This window comes from Salvelinus fontinalis, chromosome 7 (assembly GCF_029448725.1).
Source record: "Salvelinus fontinalis isolate EN_2023a chromosome 7, ASM2944872v1, whole genome shotgun sequence".
NCBI classification, from domain to species: domain Eukaryota; kingdom Metazoa; phylum Chordata; class Actinopteri; order Salmoniformes; family Salmonidae; genus Salvelinus; species Salvelinus fontinalis.
This window is the reverse complement of record NC_074671.1, coordinates 41,279,815-41,295,266: the sequence shown is the minus strand read 5'-3', so window position 1 is coordinate 41,295,266 and position 15,452 is coordinate 41,279,815. Positions and strand designations below refer to the sequence as shown.

Below are 15,452 nucleotides of genomic sequence, written 5' to 3'. Positions count from 1 at the left end.
TGAGGTGAAACTCCTTCTGAAGAAAAGTAATCTAGATTCTTAGCAATTTCGGACAATCTCCAACCTTGCATTCTTAAGCAAAATTCTGGAAAGATTGGTGTTCAAATGATTTTTTAAGTGCCAACTATATTTTTTGAAAAATTCCAATCTGGTTTTCGTGCCCACCACAGCACAGAGACAGCCTTTAGTTAAAGTGGTAAATTATCTTAGAGCCAACATAGATGCCAAACAGCTCTCTGTCCTTGTACTCCGAGATTTAAGTGCTGCATTCAACACTGTTGACAATGATGTCCTTCTGGACAGACTGGAGAGGTGGGTTGACCTCTCTGGTCCAGAAAAGCAATAAAGACAAAACACCAGGTAAAAAACCCATGTGTTATTTAAGATTCTGAACAAAATGTTGAATCACACATTAGAAATGTGACCAAAATACCACCTGAGGAACATTGCCAAGTTGCAGCCGTTTCTTTCTAGCTGATACAGAGAAACTCATCCATGCTTTTATTACAAGCAGGATTTTACTACTGTAATACTCTCCTGTCTGGTCTACCCAAGAAAGCAATTGGTCAACTGCAAAACATACAGAATGCTGCAGCACGGGTACTGACCAAGACCAGACGGAGATCACACATTACACCGGTTTTAAGGTCTCTGCACTGGCTGCCTGTGAGTTTTAGAATTCATATTAAGATTATTCTTTTGTTTTTTAAATCAATCCACGAGTGTGCACCCCAATAACTTAAAAGCGTGTCAGACATGCTTTTAAGTTATGTACCCACTTAGGTCCCTCAAGTCTTCTGGCGCTGGCCTTTTAACTATCCCAAAGCTTTTTCCTTAGAGTGCTTTTTTAGTTGTTCAGTTTGTGTAATTCTTTAGTTTTTTTATCTTATGTTTGTTGTGTAGTAAATATTTCAGCTTTAATTTGTCATTGTTTTTTGTTTATTCCTGTAAAGCACATTGCATTGCATTCCATTTCTGAAATGTGCTGTATGAATAAAGCTGATTTGATGCCCTTTTATTAAAGACCATTAAGGTTTTACTATGTTATTCTGGGCCATACCAGCACGTTCTATCAGGGTTTACTGGTTGCATTAAAAGATAAGGGGAGTTTGCTTTACACATCTCGGATAGGTGTGGGCTAACCTCGTCCCCGGGCTCGAATTGACAGAGAGAGAGACTGGCTGGTGGACGAGATTAGGTGGAGGCTAAATACACCAAACATACACATGGAAATCTATTGAAGACACAACTGCTTTATCAGATACTTTATTTTAATGTCGCTAATGAGTGTGTGTGTGTGTGTCTGTGGGGGGGGGGGGGGGGGGGGGGGGGGGTGGGGGGTGACTGTGTCTCTCTGTCCGTATGCGTGTGTCTGTCTCTGTCTGTCTGTGATTCCAGTCATCCCCTTCTCTCTTCTCATCCAACCCCTTCTCACTGCTGTCGAACAAGGCAATGTCTGTTTAATAGCCAGGGGTAATGAGAGGCAGATCTCCATATTGTTTATCACTCACTGAGCACCTCAGGCTCTGCCTGCCTTATGGCTTCCACCGACACACACAGGCAGCACAGCTAATAATGGAGCTATGAGGGATATGACAAGAATGGCCATATTCAATTTCTTCCTAGTCTAACAGTACATTTTTCCATTCTGATGTCAAGAATGTAGATTATCTGGAATCTGTGGCGCTGGAGTTGAGCAAGGAGAGAGGGGTGCCGAGCGCGGCTGCGGAGGTTCGCTACGGGAGCACTTTGTTGATTTCCAGCCATTTGTCGTCCTCCCAGACCGTTGCTCCGCTCTGCTCTCTCTCTCTCTGCCACAGGGATACAGAGCTGAAACACAAGGATTTGTTGCCACTGGAAGCGCTCCCTGTTTCCAGTTACATCACAACCCAAATTTCCACATCACTTTGACTGCGTCTCTAATGGCACCCTATTCCCTATATAGTCTACTACTTTTGACCAGGGACCATAGGATCCCGTTTGCACTATAGGTGATAGGGTGCCAGTTTGAGACGCTGCGTTTAGCAAACCGACCAACGGGGGGGGGGGGGGGGGGGGGGAAACGAGAAGAAGAGGTATTTATTATTATATATAGGGCTTTTTTACAAAGGGATAATGATATCGTCCGACTGTCCCTTTCTTCCAAAGTACACAGAGTATATAATAGGTCATTTCTGGGTATAGGAGATGCTCACTTGCATTAGAAAGAGGCTGAACACAGCTAGCTTCACAGACCATGTGCACCGCCAGGCCATAAGGCAATCAATGGGAGATTTAATAATGGCATCCCACTGGAGGGGGGATGGAGGGAGAGAGGTCATCTCTGGGTATAGGTCATGCATGAGAGAGAGGTGAAAAAGAGAGAGCCTGATGGATATAGTAAAGTGGAAGGATGAAAAAATGAATGATGATGCCACTGATGAGTCTCTCTGTGTTGCTGTAATTGCGAACAGTCCCTGTCCCTGTCCTAGGGAGGGCAGATGACTTGTCCCAGATCTGTTTGTGTTGTCTTGCCAATTCCTATGGTCATTGTGCTTGGCAAAGACAACGGCCATAGCAGTTGGCAAGACAGCACAAACAGATCTGGTAACAGGCTAGAGGCATAAATCCTGGGGGACTCAGTCAGAGCTGTTTAACTTCTCTGGGATATGTGGGACGCTAACGTCCCACTTGGCCAAAAGCCAGGAAAAATGCAGAGCGCCAAATTCAAATATATTACTATACAAGTTAAACTTTCATGAAATCATACATGAAAGACACCAAATTAAAGCTACACATGTTGTGAATCCAGCCAACATGTCTGATTTCAAAAACGATTTACGGCGAAAGCACACCAAACGATTGTTAGGTCAGTACATAGCCACAGAAAAACACAGCCATTTTTCCAGCCAAAGAGAGGAGTAACAAAAAGCAGAAATAGAGAAAAAATGAATCACTAACCTTTGATGATATTCATCAGATGACACTCATAGGACTTCATGTTACACAATACATGTATGTTTTGTTCGGTAAAGTTCATATTTATATCCAAAAATCTGAGTTTAGGCGGGACGCTACTGTTTCACTTGGCAAAAAGCCAGAGAAAATGCAGAGCGCCAAATTCAAATTAATTGCTATAAAAATCAAACTTTCATTAAATCACACATGAAAGATACCAAATTTAACCTGCAAGCCCGACGTCGGTACATTTATGACAACAGCCACTTCAAGTGCAGGGCGCGAAATTCAAAAGATATTTTTTTTTAATATTTAACTTTCACACATTAACAAGTCCAATACAGCATATGAAAGGTACACATCTCGTGAATCCAGCCAACATGTCCGATTTTTAAAATGTTTTACAGGGAAGACAAAATATGTAAATCTATTAGCTAACCACGTTAGCAAAAGACTCCACTTTTATCACTCCATCAGTTTTTGACTCCATCAGTAGCTATCACAAATTCGGCCAAATAAAGATATAAATAGCCACTAACCAAGAAACAACCTCATCAGATGACAGTCTGATAACATATTTATTGTATAGCATATGTTTTTTTCCAAAAATTTGCATATTTCAGGTATAAATCATAGTTTACATTGCAGCTACATTCAGAAATTGCACCGAAAGCAGCCAGAATAATTACAGACACCAACGTCAAATACCTAATTACTCATCATAAAACATTTCTGAAAAATACATAGTGTACAGCAAATGAAAGACAGGCATCTTGTGATTCCAGCCAATATTTCCGATTTATTAAGTGTTTTACAGCGAAAACACAATATAGCGTTATATTAGCTTACCACAATAGCCAGAGACACAAGCCATTTACCCGCATACATAGAGTGCCACTGGCTGCATGTCCTGGCTGCATGTCCTGTCCTGAGCTGTTACAACTAGGGCTGTGGAGGTCACGAAATTTCGTCAGTCAGTGATTGTCAAGCAAATAACTGTCGGTCTCATGGTAATTTACCCTAACATAAACATTAACATAAACACATTTACCTTCTCCTGGCTTCCACTGATACAGACCTTTGGAACATTTGCATTTTAAAGAGTCTAATAAATCCATGTAATATAGCCTACAGGTCTAAAGAAGCATAATATGAAGAAAATGTCGTCTATTTCAGAAGAACAGAATAGCAGACTCTGAGTTGTCCTTATGTTAGGCCCTGATCTGGCTATGCCAAATGGCTGTGGGCTACACTAGTTCATTTAGCAGACAAGATTTGCTTAGAATTCCGTTGCATTATTTTATATGATTTTATAGTATGAAGAATACAATTGAACAAACCTGATATAAAATAGAATTATATTATATTTTCTCCAAACGATTTAAGGTAGTAGTTACAAAGAAATAGGTACTCCTATATGCTTAATTTAGATTTATTAATGTAACTTTAGTTCTACAAACGTTGGGCAATATGTTTCGATTTTTAATACATTGTAATGCATGATGAGACTCTAATGATGATTTCAAAAAAGTCGCTTGAAAGGCATGAGCTCTGCTTTGTTTTTTTTGCGCAGGCTGTACAAACTTTATCAGTCTCTCATTCAGAATTTGACAAGCACTTGACAATGACGCGAATTTCACTGCGGCATCCCCTTTGTGTGGCCGTTAATGCACCCTAAAAGAAATCTATGCCTTTTGTGGCCAGTCGCCGTTGTATCCTTGGCTCAGAGTGCTGCGTTGCGTCCTTCTCCCTGAGTGCTGCGCACTCCAAAGCACCTCTCACTCACATGGCTCTCCATAACATGATCAGGTCTTTCTCACAGGCTACAAGTGAAGAGACACACATCGGGGACAAAACTGCGCATGTCCACATTTTGCTTTTCGTCAGCCAGCAAGATGAGTAGGCCTAATGAACAGCAAAAGCACTAGCGTATGTCAATCTACTATCCCCATAGTACCAAAGCTGACCTATTCTGTGCGATAAATAAATATTCCAAACATAGTCTGGGAAAGTTGTGGAATGCCATAGATCCCAAATTAATACAACCATGAGCATCCAAAACATATTTTTACGCATTGTGGCTGACGCAACAGATCAGAAGGTTTAGCTTTAAATGTTGTTCAACTATTAGGCTATTTCTTCATATTATAATGCACACATGGCAGTAGGCTATAAGCACGAATGTTCCATTAGCGGAAAACACCATTATCAAAAGTGACCGCAAATGCGATTTTGCATGTAATGCTTTTATTAGAAAGGTACATTTTTTGGGGTGAAAATTATCTCCCCCAAACTTGAAACTCACTTGCTGCCTATGTACACCAGTTAGGCTCTACACCCATTGTAAAGCAGATTCATGTGCTTAATTTTAAGTTATTTAGTGATACAAACCTTATCATAACATATAGGCCTTTGGGCTAGGCTACATGAGGTGTGCGACTATGATTCAAAAAAGGGCTTCTTGCCTTATGCTGGGCATCATTCACAAGTGATAATATATAATTAGCAAGTGAGCGGCTAATATTGTCACCCATCAGACTGTTCTTGATTTAATCTTGTCTTTACATACACTAAATCATATGTGTGAAATTTGTTTTGATTTAGGATGGACCATTATCATGAACCTGTCTCGAAACGGGCAGAAGGAAAAAATACATGTCATCTATGCACTTAAATAGTGAATGGAGGACGCTTTTCCCGTTGTTAATTTTCATCCCAGCCAGGTAGGCTATACTCCTGTTGTAAAGGTAAGCAATGTGCTTAATATTAGGAAGGTTGAGAAATAAATATAGTAGGTCTAGCCTATAGAAAGCTGATGTGATCCTCCTCTTTTTAATAGAGGCCATTACTCTGTTTTCTCGCGCAATTGCATAGCCTATAGAAATGTTGCGCAACATTTGCTGATGCGCTCTCATGAAGTGTTTGATTATATTTTCGATGACATTTGCATTGATGTCAGAGTGATTAGAGGGACAATAGAGTGCTGAGTACCAGGCAGTTTGGTAGGCTACTAATGACCATCAGCAGCATCAGAGTTTGGAGAAGCTTAATTGCCGTGACTTAACGATCCCGTGGAATTTGACAGCCTTCATGACTTGTGACCGCTAGTGTGGTGGTAACGGATACCCCAAGAGCCCTAGTCACAACCAGCTTTATTAACAGTAATTAGTCTTGGAAAATTGTTGAGACTGAGCCAGTTGTCCCAATGCCATCTGAAAAGGTACCATTTCACTTAACAATATAGGAGTGTTTGCCTGTTGAAAGAGAGAAAGGTTACTGAAAGCCACTAATATTGGAGAGTTCTGTCTTTCTCCCCTCTCTCATTATCTCATTCTATCTCCTCTCCCTTGTCTAAGTGTGCTGCTGTAGTCTGTTAGAGGCCTGCGGTTTTCTGTCCTTCCCGGTGGATATTCTAAATGAAGAGCTAAATCATTTCTACTGCACATTATTAGACTACACAGACTGCAGCTGCTGCCTCCCTCCTGCCTTCATCTCTCTCTCTCTCTCTCTCTCTCTCTCTCTCTCTCTCTCTCTCTCTCTCTCTCTCTCTCGCTCTCTCTCTCGCTCTCTCTCTTGCTCTCTCTCTCGCTCTGCCTCCCTCCCTCCCACCTTTTCAGACAGCAGACAGGCTTGAAACATGTTCGCAGTAGAGCCATGTTTCAAACAGTGACCCCGAAGAGGTCCCATGTGTTGTCATGTTTTTTTCTCCAGAAAGGAGAGAGTGAGAGAGCATTTTTCTCTCAATAAATCCCTGACAGATATACGTTGGAGACTAATAATTCATTCAACACCTGCAAGTCCTGAGGAGAGTGGTAGGAGGAGGGGAGGAACAGGGGTAAAGAGAGGAGAGGGAAGAGCACGGAGAGGGGGAGAGAGGAGAGGAGGGGAAACCAAGCTGGAATCCAACGTTCATTTACTGTATTTGTTTCAGAGGAACAAGTTCATTTTCACCACCAGTCAGGCTCTTTCATGCCCCTGTCTCTATCTCTCTCTCTCTCCCTCCCCGTCGTTCTCTGTCTCGCTGTCTTTCGCTCTCCCCATCTCTCTCTCTCTCTCTTTCTCCATCCCCCCCCTTCTATGTTCTTAAAAATCTCCCCCCATGCAGCGAATCATAAAAACACTATTCTTAAAAAACATAACTCAAACAGTCCTGGCACGGCAGCTGACGGGTGCGTTGCATGCCATAGAGGTCAGTGTGTAATTCTGAGGGGCATATTTCATATTTGAATGTACTCTCCCTACCGGCCGTGTTGTATTAGCCATGTGTAATTACCATGCTGTGTCCCAAATGGCACCCTATTCCCTATACTTTTGATAGGGCTCTGGCAGCTTAGAGTTCTGCTCCAGACCCAACCCAAGACCACTGACCCACTGTGACTATGAATTCAATAAGGATTTTGTTTAATTCATTTCTTTGTTTAATTTCTTATTTTAAAGAAAAGGCTCTGAATCTGAAAACACTGTTATTGTGCCTTGACCGCTCTAGAGGTGTGGGCGTGTGAGGGGAAGCTGGGCTAGCTCTTCTTCAGCAGAGTGTGGTCACCATTTCCCCTTACTGTAAACCACCTGGAGGCCTTCAGATATAGAAATAGAATGGAAATGTCCATTCTAGTAATTCTATTTATATGGCCTTAGCCCTCTCTGGACCCTGGCTAGACCTATAGCCCTCTAGACCAGGGTGCTCCAGTCCATTACTGTATGGATGTTCTAATTAGCATAGTTTTATGCCCTCAGTAGTCCTTTCTGCGCTGCTTCTCAGCAGGCTGCTCCCCTCCACTACGTTGCTCCAGGCTGGACGTCTGGCTCTGGTCAAAAGTAGTGTACTATATAGGGAATAGGGTGCCATTTGAGACGCAACACATTACTGTTTCCACAACATAACAGAACCCAGTGGCCGGTCAGTCCGTGTGGACAGTCCACCCTGGCAGGTCATTGCCCAGCCCATTAGTCCAGCCACATAGGGACCTGAGAGGGGCCAGACTGAGCCAAGCCAAGCTGGCCGGAGCCAAGCCAAGTTGGGCCGAGCCAAGCCATGTTTGGTGAAAACAAGCGTGCGGCTCGCCCTTTGGTGGTGGTGATGGCTACAAGCTTGGCCTGGTCTGTTCTCTCTCTCTCTCTCTCTACTCTCTCCACTTATTTTGCTCTCCCCCTCCCTCTCCCCCCCCCCCCCCCTATCTATCTATCTCCCCCTCTACTTTCTTCCCCCTATCTATCTCCCCCTCTACTTTCTTCCCCCTATCTATCTCCCCCTCTATTTTCTTCCCCCTATCTATCTCCCCCTCTACTTTCTCCCTCTCTCCATCTACTTTATTCTCTCCTTCACTTTTTTTCCCCTCTTTCTCTCTCTGACTTTGTGGTACTTTTGTTTCTTTTTTTTGTTTCTCTCTCTCTCCTCCAACTGCTGTGTTGTTCCATGCTCCTTACACACACTGTTGCTAGTCAGTTCAGCCTCAGCCTCGCACAGTGACCCAATGACCAGCATGACCCAGTAGTAACAGTTACTATTCTAACGTTTAAGAGTCTATAGCATTGATCTGTTCCCCAGTATTCACATTAAACAGGACGATTTGTATAGTTTTCCACGCTGTGTGGATGAGGTGGAGAGGAGAAGAGGGGAGGCAAGAGAAGAGACCAAAGACCCCCAGACCAAAACGCCTTATGAAGGGTCTGCTCTTGATTCCGTGGTGATTGCTTTTCCACATCTCTACCTCCCTCCCTCCCTCCCCTCCACCTCATCCAGTGTACCTTTAAATATTTTATAATATGACATGACTGTTCGGATTTCCAAGTTGTAAATTAATGAGAGAAACAGATGCCCCTGTAGCTTGCCTGTAGGCTGTAGTAGTTGGTAGCTTATAGCTGGACCTGTAGGTTTTAGGTCCAGGGCTTGGAAGGTCAGGACAGAGACCCCAGGCATACAGGGCAGTAAGCTTATCACACTGAACTCGCTCACCTCTATCTTTGGGCTCTCCCTTTTTCTCTCATGTCCACTCTCTCTCTATTTCTATCTCTGTTTATCTCTGGGGTGTTAACATCTTCCTCTGTGTAATGTTATCTTCATACATCCTATGTCTCTATCTGTCTCTTCGGAATTCCAAGGACCGTGAAGAACACACATCCAAATCTAAACCAGAGCAGTTAGTAACATATGACAGAAGATAGGCTCTTTCTTTCTCTCTCGCAGCAGCCTCATGAACTCAGCACTGTCTGTCCCAAAGTGTCCCATGATTACCCCCACCAACTAATCCAAGCTGCCACTACACACATCCCTTCCTCCATCCTTCCTTCCTCCCTTCCCTGGCTTGGTCTGTCAGTCAGGGGATGAGTGTTTTCAATCAATCACTTTGGGAACTAATGTTTCCACTTCAGTTCAGCTCAGTCCACTCTAGAGAAGTCCTTCAAATCAATGCATGTTCCTGATTGTGCATGAGAGTGACTCAGTGTTAATAGCCTCTCAGTGGTCAGAGTGAGTGTTAGGTATGTGTCTGTGAGGGATGTTAAATTAAGTGTTTTGCTCTGTGTGTGTGTGTGTGTGTGTATGTGTGCGTAAGCCAAGCGTTGTCTGGGCTATAGGAGGGCTGTTGCTAGGGCATGCACAATTACCGTATAACTGTGTAATCGACGGTTATGGATGAAAATATCATGAAAATATAATAAAATAACAGTCATAACCATTTGGGGGGTGGGTCGTATGAACAGCTGACTGAATGACCACAATGCAGCAGCACACATAGAAATATAATGAATGGAACAGGCTTGGAACATCTAACCCTGGCAATTTGGCTGGTAAACTCATTGGTGCACTCACAATGGATGCCTGGTATTGTGATGCAATTATTTCTATGGTGATGTAGAATGTTCATTCAAATTATGTTAACTGATATGGATCATGCAAGGGAATGTAATTTTTGTAATGTCAGTTGAGTTGAATCAACAAATCACAGCACATATTTTACTTCCTGCTTTGCTCCTATTGGTACACTCGCAATTGCCGCCAGTCCACCTATTATGTTTTCATTGACTTGAATGGGGACGCCCGTTCAATTCATTCAAGTTCTATAGCAGCACATGCAGTCAGGAGTGGAGGAGAGGAGAAAATGTTTGTCTATTTTTTGCTATTCTAGCAGTTATTGCGGTGACCGTGGTCATTTGGCTAGCCATTTACCGTCATCCAAAAGGCCCTCGTCAAAGTGCACTAGTGGGGAATAGGGTGCCATTTTGGATGCAGCCTTTGTGTTCCCTCAGACGGTTGTTCCCCTGGTCTTAATCTGGTTCTCTGTAAATATAATTTGATAAAATCCATTCTTGTAAGCCAGTTGAGTCCCTGTGGAGTTGTCTGCTGCTGTTTGTTTTAAGGGGATTAAGATGGTCTGTGGTTCAGATGGACACTGAGTAGCTTTTAATTCAGCACCAGGGCCAGACACTGCCCTACTCACCAGGCAGCATAGACCTAGACCAGACCCAATACACTACTTAGACCCACCAGAACACTGAGGCCTCTCCAGAATACACTGAGTATACCAAATATTAGGAACATCTTCCTAATATTGAGTTGCACTACCCCCTTTTTTCCCTCAGAACAGCTTGAATTCCTCAGGGCATGGACTCTACAAGGTGTCGAAAGCGTTCCACAGAGATTCTGGCCCGTGTTGACTCCAATGCTTCCCACAGTTGAATCAAGTTGGCTGGATGTTCTTTGGGGGGTGGACCATTCTTGATACAGAAAGGCACTTAAATGTTTTTTCTTTCCCATTCGCCCTCTGAATGGCACACATATACAATCCATGTCTCAATTGTCTTGAGGCTTAAAAATCCTTCTTTAATCTTTAAGAGTCTATTCACACCCCCGTGAATCAATCTAAGTAACATAATCCCCATTGAAATCCGTCAGTTTAAAGTAGAGATATTTTTTTTGTATGGGCTGCGTCTCAATCTGCCGCATCCACCAATATGGACCTTCCGCATGTGCGGTGGAATGTGTCCAAGCTGCAGCAGTGTTTGTCAGACCGTGAGACATCCCTCAAATCGGTCTTCTCACAAAAACGATTGTAGTTTCCAAACGGTTTGGCCTACAAACTAATGTGGACTAGTCTGAAGGTAACCCATTCTGAAGGTAACCCATACAAACGAATGGAAGTATGGAGGTAGTTGTGTGCCAACAAAAAAAGGGGTTAAACATTTCCAAAAAAAACTAATATTTCCTGAGCTTTCTTATACCTCCAAGATATAGGACAGACACTTCAAAACCTTACTCCTTATTATTCATTTTTAGACTGTCTTTTTTTCCATTTATGAATGTGTTATTCAATGTGTTTCTATGGGCTAAGTAGTAAAGGCCAAATTGAACTGCTTCACATTTTAGAGGTTAATTAACCTGTTTCCTCACCTTCATCTACAATGATTGAAGTGAATTTAACAAGTGACATCAATAAGGGATCAAAGCTTTCACCTGGATTCACCTTGTCAGTCTGTGTCATGGAAAGAGCAGGTGTTCTTATTGTTTTGTATACCAGTCAAAAGTTTTAGAACACCTACTCATTCAAGGGATTTTCTTTATTTTTACTATTTTCTACATTGTGAAATAGTAGTGAAGACATCAAAACAATTAAATAACGCATAGGGAATCATGTAGTAACCAAAAAAGTGTTAATCAAATCAAAATATATTTTAGATTTTAGATTCTTCAAATAGCCACCCGTTGCCTTGATAACAGCTTTGCACTCTCTTGGCATTCTCTCAACGAGCTTCATGAGGTAGTCACTTGGAATGCATTTCAATTAACAGGTGTGGGATTTCTTTCCTTCTTAATGCATTTGAGCCAATCAGTTGTGTTGTGACAAGGTAGGGGGGTATACAGAGATAGCCCTATTTGGTAAAAGACCAAGTCCATATTATGGCAAGAAGAGCTCAAATGAGCAAAGAGAAACGACAGTCCATCATTACTTTAAGACATGAATGTCAGTCAATAGGGGACATTTCAAGAACTTTGAATGTTTCTTCAAGTACAGTCGCAAAAACCATCAAGTGCTATGATGAAACTGGCTATCATGAGGACCACTACAGGAATGGAAGACCCAGAGTTACTTCTGCTGCAGAGGATACGTTTATTAGAGTTACCAGCCTCAGAAATTGCAGCCCAAATAAATGTTTCACAGTTCAAGTAACAGACACATCTCAACATCAACTGTTCAGAGGAGACAGGCGTCTCACAAAGACACGGCGGCTCGAACCAAAAATCTCAAATTTTGGGAGAAAAAGGAGAAATTTCCACCGGTCTAATTTCCTTTGCTCGTGTTTCCTGGCCCAATCAAGTCTCTTCTTCTTATTGGTGTCCTTTAGTAGAGGGTGAACAGATGATCTCTGCATGTGTATTTCCCACCGTAAAGCATGGAGGAGGAGGTGTTATGGTGTGGGGGTGCTTTGCTGGTGACACTGTCTGTGATTTATTTTGAAATAAAGGCACACGTAACCAGCATGGCTACCACAGAATTCAGCAGCGATACGTCATCCCATCTGGTTTGTACTTAGTGGGACTATAATTTGTTTTTCAACAGGACAATGAGTTTTATCAAGAAGGAGAGTGATGGAGTGCTGCATCAGATGACATGGCCTCCACAATTCCCCGACATTCCCCGATGTTTTGGGATGAGTCGGACCGCAGAGTGAAGGAAAAGCAGCCAACAAGTGCTCAGCATATGTGGGAACTCTTTCAAGACTGTTGGAAAAGCATTCCAGGTGAAGCTGGTTGAGAGAATGCCAAGAGTGCAAAGCTGTCATGAAGGCAATGGGTGGCTATTTGAAGAATCTCAAATATAAAATATATTTTGATTTGTTTAACATCTTTTTGGTTACTACATGATTCCATGTGTTATTTCATAGTTTTGATGTCTTCACTTTTATTCTACAATGTAGAAAATAGTAAAAATAAAGAAAAAACCTTGAATGAGTAGGTGTTCTAAAACTCTTGACCGGTAGTGTATGGTCCCAATACAACCACTCTCCACTTAGTCCTAGTACAGCAGGTCTTAGACTGAGGCCTTTCCATCCAGACCCAATAATAGACTGACAATTACACTCACTAAAGCCTTTCCAGAACCAAAACAGCCAGTACTTATCCAACATACTGAGGCCCTTTCAGACTCAAAAACTAGAACCCTTGTAATAAAGTTGAAAAAATACTTGAATTGGGATAAAAGCTAAAATTGTATTTCGGTACAGACTGAGATTGATTTATTTGTGGGATTAATTGCATGTGTGTGACAGTTCCTGGAACAACAAGAAGTGCTGAGACAAAGGCAGGTAATGCTGAGCCGTGAGAGGAAGTGGCTTATTGCCTCCTGCTGACCTGTTCTGGTCTGGTCCAGTGAAGGGCTCTCTGTAGACATGAGCAGCTCAACACCATGGTCGCTTTAACCTGGGTTGGTGATAATTTCCCCAGAAGTTTCTAGAACTTCCTTGCCCCCTCATCTCCCCCTTGAGAACTTTGAGGGTATTTAGCTATTTGTGTCTGTGTGTGCAAATGTGTTTGAGTGTGTCTGTCTGTCTTTCTGTGTGTGTGTTTTGTTTGTCTCTCACCAGTGTGTGTGTGATCTGATGACTGCTGACTGTGTCGTTTCCTCTTTCTCTCTCGTTGTGCCTCCAGATCTGTATGAGCTGCTGTCTGCCCTGCCCTCCCAGCTCCAGCCCCATGTTGACAGCCCAGACGACAGCACCTTTATACACGACATGTTCGGAGAGAGGAGCCTCCACTCGCTGGTCAAGGTAACCTACTCTACGTCTTCCTATTTTCCGCTCTTCATCCTCTAAAGAGGGGTGTGCGTGCATGCTTGCATGTGTATGTAAGGGTAGCGTTAGGATCATCAAGAGATCCCTTTGTTTTTCTCTCTCTCCCCCTCTCCCTTTCTTTGTTCTACACTTAAAAAAAGGCGATATCTAGAACCAAAAAGGGTTATTCGGCTGTCCCCATAGGAGAACCCTTTGAAGGACCACTTTTTGTTCCAGATAGATCCCTTTTGGGTTCCATGTAGACCCCTTTCCACAGAGGGTTTTACATGGAGCCAAAAATAGTTCTACCTTGAACCAAAATGGGTTCTCCTATGGGAACAACCACAGAACCCTTTTGGAAGCCTTTTTTCGAAGAGTGTACTCTTTCTTTGTCTTTTTGCCTCCCTCCATCTCTCTCACCTATCATGTCCCTCTCCCTTTCTCTCACACACACTCCTCCTTCTTTCTCAGTCAACCTCTTTTCCTCCTCTCTCTCTCAAGTCACTGTCTCCTTTCCTCTCTCTCTCTATCTGAAGTGGTTCTCTGGGCCAGGCCAGGCGGCAGGGTTGTTAAAACAGATAGCTCCGGAGATGAGGAGATGAGCACACTTGATAACTTTATTTCTCTGGCAAACAGTTCTAATGAGGGAACCACATGCCTTCAGTACAGCAGGCTGCAGTCTGTCTGCAGTTTGTCTGTCCCCCTCTCTGTGTGTGTCTGCAGACTACAGCAGCCTTCTATACTGTAGTCTGCCGACTATAGCAGCACCACTCCTCCCTCTATTCTGTAATTCATCCCTCTATCCTCCCTCTATTTATTTACTCTCCCTCTATTCCTCCCTCTGTTCTTAGGGATAAAGCCCAGGGTTTACATGCAGTATCAACCTCCACGACTAGTGCTTACTTTTCTTCTTTTCATCTTTAGTATTACGTTTACAGGTGTGTATTTTGAGATTTTGGCAATTAGTTGTCTACTTCAGATGAACTTGTGGATACTATTTTTGTGTGGGCGTCCAGTATGAAGTTAGAGGTAGTTTCACGAGCCAATGCTAGTGTTAGCGCAAAGACTGGACGTGTTGTTGATCAGCTAGCATCCCGAACTATGCCTTTAATAAGTTCGGAAGTACTGTTCATTTTTTTTTTTTTTAAAGGTCAGTCAGTAGCAGCCAGTTTTTGACTAGTCTGTTTGGCTGCCATCTTTGTGTCATAGACACGGGAAGGGAGGGGGAGATAATTGACATCATATTCTTCCTCCCCTCACTATCGAAACCTTTTCTCTATTAGCACGTGTTTGTCCAGGATCCAGGTTGTGCTTTGCCAATGCAAGCAGTGTGTTTTTATGGGTGCATCCTGAATGGCACCCTATTCCCTATAGTGCACTACTTTATAGGGGATAATGTGTGACTTAGGACACATGTATGAAATAGCTCAGATGCTTGGGTAAAGACCTGAGGTTGACTTAGGAAACCAAACAGGGACATGTTATGCTCAGTTTGTTATGCATGACTTTGGACTAAGGCATTTTCACCAGATAATGATGGGTAGGTCTGCGTATGTTCAGTGTAGATTGTGTCAGCCCAAAGAAAAGCTCATGTAAAATGGTACAGATATAATTATGGTAAAGATTGTGGTCACATTTCCATAACATTTATGTCACGCTGAATGACGCTGGAGAGACGAAGCAGGTACGGGGAGTAACATTTAATAAATGACGGACATATAACGAGACAAGCACAGCGTCAGCAAACAGAA

The 15,452-nt window shown here is 42.8% G+C and overlaps 1 protein-coding gene across 1 annotated transcript in view; it reads left to right on the top strand.

Moving 5' to 3' along the window:
• LOC129859478 (MAGUK p55 subfamily member 7-like) overlaps positions 1–15,452 on the top strand; it is a 277,723-nt gene that overhangs the window by 114,424 nt on the left and 147,847 nt on the right. The window contains exon 4 of the mRNA XM_055929316.1: positions 13,580–13,698. Within this exon, the coding sequence (XP_055785291.1) occupies positions 13,580–13,698 (119 nt within the window). The remainder of the gene's footprint in view (positions 1–13,579; positions 13,699–15,452) is intronic.